Here is a 12013-nt window from a genome sequence, read left to right as displayed (position 1 = left end):
GTTGGTTGGTTGCTGATTGATTGGTTGGTTGGTGATTGATTGATTGGTGGTTGGTTGGTTGGTTGGTTGGTTGGTTGCTGATTGATTGGTTGGTTTGTTGTTGGTTGGTTGGTGGTTAGTTGGTTGATTGGTAGGTTGGTTGGTTGCTGATTGGTTAGTAGTTTGCTGGATTAATTGGTGGGTTGGTGGTTGGTTGATGAGTGGGTTGGTGGTTGATTAATGGATTAGAGGTTAGTTGGTTGGTGGTTGGTAGTTTGTTGGTGGTTGGTTGGTTTGTTGGTAGTTGGTTGGTGATTGGTTGGCTGGGGATTGGTTGGCAGGTAGCTGGTTGGTATTTTTTTATACAGGGTCTCATTCTGTAGTGTAGGCTGGCATTGAACTCACAGGAGTCCCATTCTGTAGCCTCCTGAGTAACTGGCGTTACAAGCATCAGACGGTGCACCAAGGTTCCTGTCTATTTTATGGACAAAATCTCACCATGCAACCCATACTGACCTCAAAGTTTGTAGTACTCCTGTCTCAGACTTCCCAGTTCTAGGATTACTAGTGTGACCATGATTCCTACCCTTGAAGGGGCTCAGTCTTGAGGTAATGTTGATATTCCTTCTACAGGGTTCTCTACTTTGCTTGATTCTATGAGCCCAGGGTCCTCCCCTGAGTAGACTTGGATGCCATGACCTTGAGTCCTAGGTGAAGAACTGTGTGGCTCACTGTCCTCCCCACAGCCCTGAGCGCAATAGATGGACTAGGAGGACTCCACCTTCTCAATCCCTGCACTCCTCACCCCATAGCAGACAGACTCCCTGCCAGACAGCAATGCTAAGGGATAATTCTTGCTACCCACACTGGACTGCAACTTGTCAACAGGCGGTGGGGTGGTAGAACAAGATGGGAATAATCTCAGCCCCAGATACAAACACTAAACAAATCAGGCATCATCTTCAGGCCTCAGTTTCCCCATTTGTACACATACAAGGTTGTACCAGATCACCATGAGGTCCTATGCAGGTCAGAAAGACTGTGCCTGCATGACCCACCCAGATGACCTGGACCTACCTACTGAGGTGGCCAAGACACGTCAGGCTCCTTCAGTCCCCTGTGACGACATATATCAGTAATACTAGTAGATATCTGTGTGGGACTTCCCAGGCCTGAGTCCCTGGCTTTCTATGCCTCCTCAGGGCAGCTCTCCCTACCATATGTGGTCATGACTGTCACCATTATTCTGGGACATAAAGAGGGAGGTAGATTGCTATGTCAGTAGCTCCCCTTGAAACTGTGACAGGACTCCTGACTAACACAACTTAAAGGAGAAAGGGTCTATTTTGGCTCACAGCTCAAGGGTTCAACTGTCATGCAGTGAAAGTCACTTCAGGAAGAGCTCATAGCAGGTGACATAGCATCTGGGAGCTGGGGGGTCGGGGGTGACATGACATATGGCGCTGGTGCTCAGCTCCATCTCTCTGTTTTGGGGGGTTGTTTGTTTGTTTGATTGATTGTTTTATTTTTACCTCAGCCCAGGACCTCAGCCTATGGAGCGATGCCACCTGCAGTTAGGGCGGGTCTTCCAGCCACCCCCTTCACCCCCTACCCCACCCAACCTAGAAACTCACTCACATGCATGGAGGCTTGTCTCCATGGTGATCCTAAACCCTGTCAATCAAAGATACAGTCTGTAGTGGAAGGGGGTGGGAGAGTTAGATTCAAACTGACGTGTGTGGATGGTTTGTGCTTTTGTTCATTTGTTTCATTTGTTGGTTGGTTGGGTTTTTGATACAGGGGCTCACACTATAGCCTCGATTGGCCTGGGCTCACTATGTAGCCAAGGCTAGCTTCAAATGCACTGCAGAATCTGTACTCTTTCTGTCCCTCCTGAGCCCCAAGAACTCCTGAGCTCCTGGCTGGAAAAGAGAAGCTGCCTCCTGCCTGCCCCAGCCCCAGCCCTTCTCGCCTCCCCAGGCATCACAGGATATGAAGGGCTGCAGCATCGTGCGGACGGAGACAATTCTGATCCAAATGCTTATGCTGAGCCTAGCTTGATTTGTGCAGCTTTGTGGGCACTTTGCTTATTGCCAAACATTCCGAGGGAAGCCCCTGGCACACATAACTCCAGGCAGTCTGTGCCCTCAGATCTGCCCCAGCCTCCCAACAGGAATGCGGCACCTGTAAGACAGAATCCGTGTCACAGATAGGCCGTGGCTGGGCTTCTCCTGAAATGCCTCCAAGAAAAGCCAACTGTTCCCATTCCTCCCTGTTGCAGAGCCCTGTTCCCAGGGGGCCACCCTCTTACTTTGTTTACCCTACTCTTTCTTCCCAGAGCTCCCGGGGGCACCCACCAACCTGGGCATTTCCAACATCGGTCCACGATCCGTAACTTTGCAGTTCAGGCCTGGCTACGACGGGAAGACATCCATCTCCCGCTGGGTAGTGGAAGCTCAGGTAAAGCCTGCTAGAGGGGACCCAGACTCCTCCCCAGGTGGCCTCAGGTGGCCCTGCGAAGATCCTGTAAGGGGTGGGGGGAACCACTGAAGCTACGGGTATCTGGTCTATCAGCTGGTCTTGGATTCAGGCCTAAAAATGCGTTCACCCAGCCTGCTGTGAGGCGCTAATGCAGGAAGAACCCAAGCCACCCTGCACTCAGTTGTGGCTTTCAGACTAAGACCTTCCCTGGGTGGGAATGATGCCTGCTAGGGAGTTGGGGAGCCAGAGCATCCCACTCAAGCACAGCAAGTTGGACAGGCCTTAGGTTCCCTTCTCCAGGTGGGCGTGATCGGGGAGGGAGAGGAATGGTTGCTGATCTACCAACTCAGCAACGAGCCTGATGCACGCTCCATGGAGGTCCCGGACCTTAACCCCTTCACCTACTACAGGTAAGGCACAGGTGGGAAGGGACGGGGGCGGGGGGGGGGTGGCAACCCCCTCCATACCTTGCTCATTCCTTCTACCCCACCCCAGCTTCCGCATGCGCCAAGTGAATATTGTCGGCACCAGCCCGCCCAGTCAACCTTCCAGGAAGATCCAGACCCTCCAGGCTCCCCCAGACATGGCCCCGGCCAATGTGACTCTACGCACAGCCAGTGAGACCAGCTTGTGGCTCCGATGGATGGTGAGGCTCCCTCGGGGCAGTGGGATGGGCTGTTCACAGGACTGTCCCCACAGGACTGTTGCAATGTGGTGACCTCCAAGAGGTCACTGACTGAATATCTATAATTCTTTCTCTTTACTTTGGGTTGAAGGGGTGCTGCTGTTATGGTGTGGTTTGTACTTTTTGATAATTTTAAATTTCTTCCTTACTAACCTGGAAGGTGCCCAGTAGTTCACTGTGGCAAAAGGAGAGGAAAGAGCTATAAGATTCTCTGTATGAGTTGGGGAGATAACCCAGTTACAAAGAGCTTGTTGTGCTGGATGTTGGTGGCACATGCCTTTAATCCAGCACTTGGGAGGCAGAAGCAGGCAGATCTCTGTGAGTTCGAGCCAGCCTGGTCTACAAGAGCTAGTTCCAGGCGTGAGGATCTGAGTTCCAACCCCCAGCATCGACCTTTAAAAGTCAAGCATGTTAGGCTGGAGAGATGGCTCAGTGGTTAAGAGCACTGCCTGCTCTTCCAAAGGTCCTGAGTTCAATTCCCAGCAACCACATGGTGGCTTACAACCATCTGTAATGAGGTCTGGTGCCCTCTTCTGGCCTGCAGGCATACAAGTAGACAGAATACTGTATAAATAATAAATAAATAAATATTTTTAAAAAAAAAGTCAAGCATGTTAGCACGTGCTAGCAGTCTCAGTGCTAGGGAGGCAGAGACAGGAGGATCCCTGGGGCTCGATGGCCAACCAGCCTCTCCTTACTGTCAAGTCTTAGGCCAGTGAGAGACTGCCCCAAACAAATAAATAAACAATGAAAATTGCCTGTGGTGGCACAGATCTTTAACCCTAGGATTAAAGGTGTAGATGAGTCTCTGTGAGTCTGAGGGAGTTCCAGGCCAGCCATGGATACCTAGTGAGAGACCCTGTCTCAAAAACAACAAAATAAAATAAAATAAAAAAGCAAAATGAGGTGACTCCTGAGAAATCACACACACACACACACACACACACACACACACACACACACACTTTGCGTACCTGCACACACTGGCGGCTGGGAGGATGGATAAAATGCTGTTTACCAGAAGTATTGCCAAATGCCAAGCGTTTTAAACTTCCTGCCCCGTTGACCCCTCCCAGGAACATTGAGAAGGATGCAGTCATGTCCTAATTCACAGCTAAGAACACTAAGGCTCAGAGAGGTTAGGAGCTTGCCCGTGGACACACAGCAACCACAAAGTGGACCTAGGATTTAGAAATGGCTAGGAAATGGGCACCTGCTGCTGGGGTAGAGACTGGGAAGGGGCCACTCCCACAGGTCAGGGCTGGACGTGGAGGGTCACGACAATGTGACCTGCAGGAAGTAGCTTTCTGGTGTGCTGTGGCTTCCTCCGGAACAGGAACTTTATTCAGACCCTATCTTTAGACGCTGTCATTAAACCACAACAGAAGCGTAAGGCTGGTCCCAATTTTGCATAGAAAGAAACTGAAGCAGGGGGGCTGGAGATATGGCTCAGCGGTTAAGAGCACTGATTTCTCTTCCAGAGGACCCGGGTTCAATTCCCAGCACCCACATGGCAGGGTGTCACAAATGTCTGAAAATGCAGTTCCATGAGATCTGACACCTTCACACCAATGCACATAAAATAAAGTTAAATAAATCATTAAAAAAAAAGAAACTGAAGCAGAAGGAGGTCACATAACCTCCCCAGGATCCTCCCCCGTTCCCTGAGTTAACAGCACGAGACTGAGCCCCCAAATCCACAACACAGGCCACTGAGCAAGGACATTGTCCTCTCACAGCCAGAACCAAACACTGCGGTGCCCCTCATGCCACACTGGCACCGTGCACCTCAGTGGGAGTCCCAGGCAGCAGTCCCAGAAACCTGTGGAGTGAATGAAAGCAAGGGTGGCATCTGCCACCCTATCCTCCTTGGGACAGACACCCAGAAGCCTTGCAAAGAAAGAGCCCGCTCAGTGGCTCTCCCATGGCCCCTCTCAACACATAGCCCTGTAGCTCAAAGAGAGAGCCCTCATTGGCTGTGTAAACTGATACAAACCCCTGAACCAGGGAGCCATGCTGTCACTTACAGAGTGGAGCGGTGTGCCAGAAGGAACTGGTGGCTGTGAGAAGTCCCCCACGGACAGGGGTTATTAATTATGGCTCCTCTTCAGGTGGCAGACTCTGAACAACACTCTGGGGCCAGCCCAGTGGCCCAGGGCACTGTGAGTGTGTAAGTGGAACATATAGCCTCTTCTGACCTCAACTTCAGCTCTTCCCTGTGCCCCGCCAGCTGATCACACACACACACACACACACACACACACACACACACACACACACACCACTTACTCCTTAATTGTCTCTGAAGGTTTCCAAACATAAAAGTTAGAGAGTGGGTGACTGGGGTTCCGGGGGGACGGGAAATCAGCAGCCGTGCTGTGAAGCCACTTGGCTCATAACAGTGCATGGCCCATTACCTCCCCTTAGCTGGTAGGGGAGTCGCATGCCAGGCCCATCTCAGCCTCTTGGGCCCATCCATTTCCGTCTTAATGATCTCTAGCTCACGTCAGTAAGTGTCTGGAGAGGCACATGGAGGCAAGAGAAGGCTGAGTGGGCTAGGGGGAGGCTAGAAGGAATTGGATAAAGTGGGTTAGGAGGTGGAACACTAAGGACTGTGGGCATTTGGATCCCGGGAAGGCAAATTGGAGAGAGAAGCCCGCAGACACACCCGTTTCCGAGGAGTGGATGCCAGGTTCTCAGCTGATATCTGCTTCAGGCTCAAGGCCCACCTCCACCACCTCCAACATCACCAGATTCGTCCTACCTTGAACCCGCAAGCAGAGCCCCTCTCACTGAGCTCTGTGACCCAGGGAAAGAATCTGTCTGTTCTCCTTGGTGAGACCCTAACCAGTAAGAGAAAGATGAGATCCAGCAGGAGAGACTGAGGTTTGCTGGATTGCAGAATTTCCTGGCAGTGACCCGCATCCTGTCCACATGAAGATGCCTTCACCCCGGTCTCCCTCCTCTGAAGGGCAGCATGAGCAAAGACCAGGTGTTGTAGGCAATTAACGAAGTGTGTGTTGACAATCTGAGTAAGGGGGCTAAACAGGAAGACGGCCAGAGCCAAAGGGTCAGGTTATTCAGCACACTGGGCGGACAGGTTTTGAGCGTGCTGAAAAGGGCCAGCCTCGGGGCAAGGACATGAGTCAACCACGTCAACCACGTGCACAACGAACAAAGGTGTTGCCTCTCGTGGGAGTCCAGAGGGGACAAATGGGGAGAGGGACATGGAAACAGTGTTACCAGCTCAAGCCCAGCTTAGGGATAGCACCTCTTTGAGGCACCGGCTGCTCAACGGGTGGCTCTCCCTCCTAGCTCCTCATCTCTCTGCCCCTGCTTTCCCCAGCCCCTCCCAGAAATGGAGTACAATGGCAACCCTGAGTCAGTGGGCTACAAGATCAAGTACAGCCGGTCCGACGGCCACGGCAAGACACTGAGCCACATGGTACAAGATCGAGTGGAGCGGGAATACACCATTGAGGACCTGGAGGAGTGGACGGAGTACCGCGTCCAAGTCCAGGCCTTCAATGCCATCGGGAGTGGGCCCTGGAGCCAGGCGGTGGTGGGCAGAACCAGGGAGTCAGGTACCACTGCCCTTCTTTTGAGACCGCCCAAGAGCAGGCCACGCTGCACCCATTTCTACAGACAGCTTAGGCAGCTATCGATAGCACTGTGTTCCACCCATGGCAGAGCACCCTGCCATACCCCTTGGTCCTCCAGTATTACCCTTCCCTGTGGTAGGCTCCACTCTGGGGGAGTCAGTGGGGCAGTGAGGCAGTACTAGCTTCCAAACAACCCACCCCGCCCCACTGCCCCGACACCCAGCTTTAACCCCAACACCCAACGGAAGGGTTTGAGCTCAGAACGTTCCAGAAATGAAACCTCCTAGGAGTCTAGGAAGGTGTTATCATTCCTAGACTATGAACCCCGATCCACAGGCAACCCTTATTTGTTCAATTTGTGGTTCACTGCCCTATGGGGTTGTGTGTGTATTTGTGTGTATATGTGTGTCTGTCTGTCTGTGTATGTGTCTGTGTGTGTGTGCTTTCCTTGACACGCTTTAACTGACAGGTGTGCCTTCTGGCCTCCCTGATCCCCCAGCTTTGCCCTCCTTCACTGACTGGAAATGCAAGGTCATCCAAAGTTATTCTGGAAGCAGGGTAGGCTGAATTCCTGAGTTCAAAGCCAGCCTAGCTACACAGTGATAATTCATATCAAAACCAGGTGAAGGTAGACAACAAGATGGCTCAGCCAGTAGAGTCACTTGTCATACAAGCCTGGTGACTTGAGTTTGATTCAGGAATACATATGATGGCAAAAGGAGAATCAGCTAACGCTACAGTGGTGTCCTCCAAATACACACTGTGGCATGCACACACACACACACCGCAGACATACACAATAATAATTAATTTTAAAAAGTTAGTCTGAGCAGACAAAAATGAGGAGGGCAGGGCTGAGGATGCAATTCAGCTGGCAGCGTGCTTGTTTGCCTACCAATTCCTAGACTGCATCCCCAGCGTAAACTAGACATGCCCATTGGAACCTATAATCCCAGCACTTGGGAGGTCGAGGCAGGAGGATCAGAAGTTCAGGATCGTTCCTGGCAGCATAGTGAATTCAAAGCCAGTACATGAGACCCTGTCTCACACCTCAGATTCCCCAGAAAAGAAAAAGGAGGGGAAAAGCTGACCCCAGAAACTGCATCTGCAGCATCCCCAAACCATCGTAGGGTCCTTTGCAGCTGTGGTCCACATGTGCTGTCTTTTCTCTCACGGAGCTGGTGACATGGAGCTGGCTCCTGGGGTGGCCCCACATCCTGCTCTACTTCCCACCACTGTAGGGCCATCCTTGAGTCCTTATTCCTCCTCTTCACCCCTCGCTCCCACAGTCCCATCCTCTGGCCCCACGAACGTGTCAGCACTGGCCACCACCTCTAGCAGCATGCTGGTTCGCTGGAGCGAGGTCCCGGAGGCAGATCGCAACGGCCTTGTCCTGGGCTACAAGGTAAATCTTGGGGTCAATGGAGCTTATTACACCATCTTCCCCAGGTTCCCCATCCAAGGTATCCTGTCCTTGTCTTCTTTCCTCTGGATCTCTGCCTCACAGAGAAGGCATGGTGTATCTGTCTAGCTTCCCATCCAGCAGTCACCATAGCAACCAGGAAGTCCTCCTTTGGGGATAAAGAGACATCCAGTGAGTGACAGGGTCCTTCAAACTGTTCCCTTCTTCCAGGAGGCTGAGCTGGGGGCCCCAAATCTTATTTTCAGCCGTAGGAATCCAGTCCAGTCTCTATGATCTTCTAAAATTCCTTTCCAAATTGTTCTGGGCTATGTGGCCATGTGATCATGTGGCCTAGCCCTGGCCTGAAAGGGAAGAATCATGGGATAATATCACATCTCTGTCCCTACTCCCTTGTGGGCCTACAGGGACTTCTAGCTGTACAGCTGAGTCTCCCCTTGTGTCTTAAACCTTCCAAAAACAATAGCAGTTTTGCAACTGATCCTTTGGGGTCAAGCCCCTCAAAGGAGCCCAGTGTGCCTGCCCCATCCCCTGTCCAATCCTGGAAAGGAATCCAGACAGAGACTGGCAAGACCAGACCAGTGCTAAGACCCTCATCTGTGTTGGTGATGGCAGGTGAGGTACAAGGAGAAGGACTCGGACTCCCAGCCCCGGTTCTGGCTGGTAGAAGGCAACTCGTCTCGCAGTGCTCAGCTCACAGGCCTGGGCAAGTATGTGCTCTACGAGGTTCAGGTTCTGGCCTTCACACGCATCGGTGACGGCAGCCCTAGCCACCCTCCCATCCTGGAGCGGACACTAGATGACGGTAAATTTCCATCCCAGTGAACCCCAAGGGTCCACCCCTCCTCATACCCTGCACCACCGGGATCCCCAGTCTCAGACTCCTCCTATGGAAAACAGGGTCATTTTCCATACCCACTGCAAGAGGATGCTATTCCTAGCCAGTAGGGGAAAATGAGGGAAAGACCATCGGATAGCTCATGGTCCTTCTGTAGGGCAAGTAGCTTGAACAAAAAATTGGTGTTGGTTTTTATTTTGTTTTACCCGGGGCAGATCTACTTGCCTTGAGCAAAGTCTATGAGAGAAAAAGTCTTAATTCCAGGCATGAGCCTCCTTCCTGTTTGCAAAAGACTGACACCAGCAACGCTCCGCATTCTGCAGAATTCTCCAGCCTCAGGCTGACACAGGCCTCTATCCCTCCATTCTCCTGCACGCAGTCAAATGGCCTGCCCACCACAAACATTTGCGAGGCCCAGACAAGTGCGGAAGGAAGCCCCAGCACCGTATGTCTGTATATTCTAACTATAAATCAAGCTAATGAGCTGTTAAATTAAATATGTTCTATCCTCCTGCCTTGACAAATAGACCCACATAATGACCTAGAAGGCCAAGTCTGAGTTTACACATCTCATCTCCTTGACATTCTGGGCTGGAACGGAGTGTCACAGGAAGAGGTCCCCCTCCTCCGTCACTAGGTCCTTCTCACTGTCCTCATTTCACCCTCACGCTCCAGCCGCAACCCCCAAACAATGTTCCCTTGACTATCCCCAGGGCACACAGGAGCTAGATCTGGAGAACAAGCCCACACAAGCCCACTCAGAGTCTGGGAGTACCCTTGGGCCCCCCTGAACTTTTAAATGCCAGGCTCCCAGAGCCGGGTATGGAGAGAGGATTCCTATAGGCTCGAGAAGAGCACTTTCCTATCTGCCACAGCTACCTCAGGAGACGGAAGATGCCTCAGTCGGGCCTTCCACAGCACAGGCCAGGCTGAGGTCTGCAAGGCCCTGGGTGAATGGGTGATGCCCTGACTGAGGCCCCATGGTCATTCCAGCACAGATTTTTTTTTAAATATTTATTTATTATGTATACAATGTTCTGTCTGTGTGTATATCTGCAGGCCAGAAGAGGGCACCAGACCTCATTACAGATGGTTGTGAGCCACCATGTGGTTGCTGGGAATTGGACTCAGGACCTTTGGAAGAGCAGGCAATGCTCTTAACCACTTGAGCCATCTCTCCAGCCCTCCAGCACAGATTTAAAAACAAATACAACTTAGAAAACCAAGAACGCCACACATGCATGGACACGTAGAACCCAAGGAAGTCAGAGCCTTGGGTTCCTCGCCAAATCACCAAAGCCTATTTGAGGAGTACATACACCTCATCTCACCTTCTAGCCTGTAAAATTAGCCTGAGGATAGACACTGTTTTGTGATCCTTTGCTCAGAGATATATACTATACGCAAACCCACTGAGCCAAGGGATTGCCCTCCCTCAGTGCCCAGCTGGTCCTGGACTGGGTTTGGGATGGAGCAGCAGCCTCACCTTCTCCCTTCTGCCTCCTCCAGTCCCAGGCCCACCCATGGGCATCCTGTTTCCGGAGGTGAGAACCACGTCCGTGCGGCTCATCTGGCAGCCCCCCGCGGCCCCCAATGGGATCATCCTGGGTAAGTCTGCACCCTTTCCTGTGCCCTCCCTAGGAAGGAAAGAGGGAGTGGATTGATTGGTAAAGGAAACGGAGAGAGGATAGACCTGAGAGGTGTCCTCGGCCCCTGAGGCATAGGATCTCACAATCCAGTCGTGGTGGTCACACCTGTAACCGCAGCACTTGAGAGACAGAGGCAGGAGGGCTGTCCTTTGATGCCAGCAAACTTGAGGCCAGCCTGGGCTACACGAGGCCCTGTTATTATTACAGAACGGCGTGACCCAAAGCCGAGTTTATTTAGGCATATGGTTCCAGAGGGAGAAAAAGTCCATCCTGGGGGGGGAGGCAGGGCAGTGAGTGGCAGGCATAGTGACAGCCAAAAGCAGGAAGCGGAGAGATCACATCTTTAACAGAAATCACAAATCAGAGCGAGCGAGCTAGAAGTAGAGCGAGTCTGTGTAACCTCGAAGTCTACCCCTAAGTGATGTACTTCCTCCAGCAAGGCCTCGCCTCCGAAACATCCCTAGTGTCACCACTTGAGGGTCGAGTGCCCAAATACCTGAGCTTACTGGAGACATTTCTCACTCAAACCAGCACATCATCTCAAAAAAAAGATATTAATGAAGTCTGAAGACCCAAAAGTGATGATGCCCATTGTGTAATGCCAGCTCGAAAGAGGGAAAGGCAGGGGTTGCACTGCAACTTTGAGACCAGATTGGTCAATATAGCAAGTTCTAACCCAGCTAGGTGGTAATAAAATGCCCTAGCAAAGGCAACTGACGAGAGAGAGGATTTATCTGACTCCCAGTTCCAGGATAGAGCCCCTCATTGGCAGGGACGTCACAGCAGGAGAAACTCAAGGCGCTAGTGACATCCCATCCACTGTCAAGAGCAGAGCAATAAAACCAGTGCGTGCTCGGACACCGCTGGCCCTCCCCCACCCACAGGATGGTCATGTCTACCATCAGGCTAGGTCTTCCCAAATCAGCTAATGTCGTCAAGACAATCGCTCGCAGGGACTCCCAGCGGCCTGCCTCCTAGGTGAAGAGCTGTCGAGGAATGCTGGCCAGCAGTCTTGTTTCCCTGCTGGAACTTTGAGCTCGTCACAGTATCTGCAGGAGAGCAAGGTCAAAGTTCAGCTCTCCTAAGAACTACGCATTGTCTTTATCCTTCCCAGTGCCTCTGCCGGTCTTCTTCCAGCTTTCCATCCAGTAAACTTTGATCAAGCTAGATTCCCTCAACATACACGCGCGCACATACACACACACACACACACACACACACACACACACACACATACACAAAAGCTTGAGGAGTTCTAGGCCAGCCTAGACAGCCTAGCAAGTAGACCTTGACATAATAATAATAATAATAATAATAATAATAATAATAATAATAATAAGCCGGGCGGTGGTGGCGCAC

General features: G+C 51.7%; 1 protein-coding gene across 1 annotated transcript in view; it reads left to right on the top strand.

The window, feature by feature from the left end:
• Window positions 1-12013, top strand: part of Sdk2 (sidekick cell adhesion molecule 2) — a 295345-nt gene that overhangs the window by 234991 nt on the left and 48341 nt on the right. The window contains exons 22-28 of the mRNA XM_005350680.2: window positions 2318-2439; window positions 2761-2870; window positions 2956-3106; window positions 6492-6729; window positions 8037-8152; window positions 8783-8972; window positions 10515-10613. Of these exons, the coding sequence (XP_005350737.1) occupies window positions 2318-2439; window positions 2761-2870; window positions 2956-3106; window positions 6492-6729; window positions 8037-8152; window positions 8783-8972; window positions 10515-10613 (1026 nt within the window). The remainder of the gene's footprint in view (window positions 1-2317; window positions 2440-2760; window positions 2871-2955; window positions 3107-6491; window positions 6730-8036; window positions 8153-8782; window positions 8973-10514; window positions 10614-12013) is intronic.

This window comes from Microtus ochrogaster, chromosome 7, assembly GCF_000317375.1.
Source record: "Microtus ochrogaster isolate Prairie Vole_2 chromosome 7, MicOch1.0, whole genome shotgun sequence".
In the NCBI taxonomy this organism is placed as follows: Eukaryota; Metazoa; Chordata; class Mammalia; order Rodentia; family Cricetidae; genus Microtus; species Microtus ochrogaster.
The sequence above is the reverse complement of the archived record's forward strand: the minus strand, read 5'-3'. Positions and strand labels throughout refer to the sequence as shown.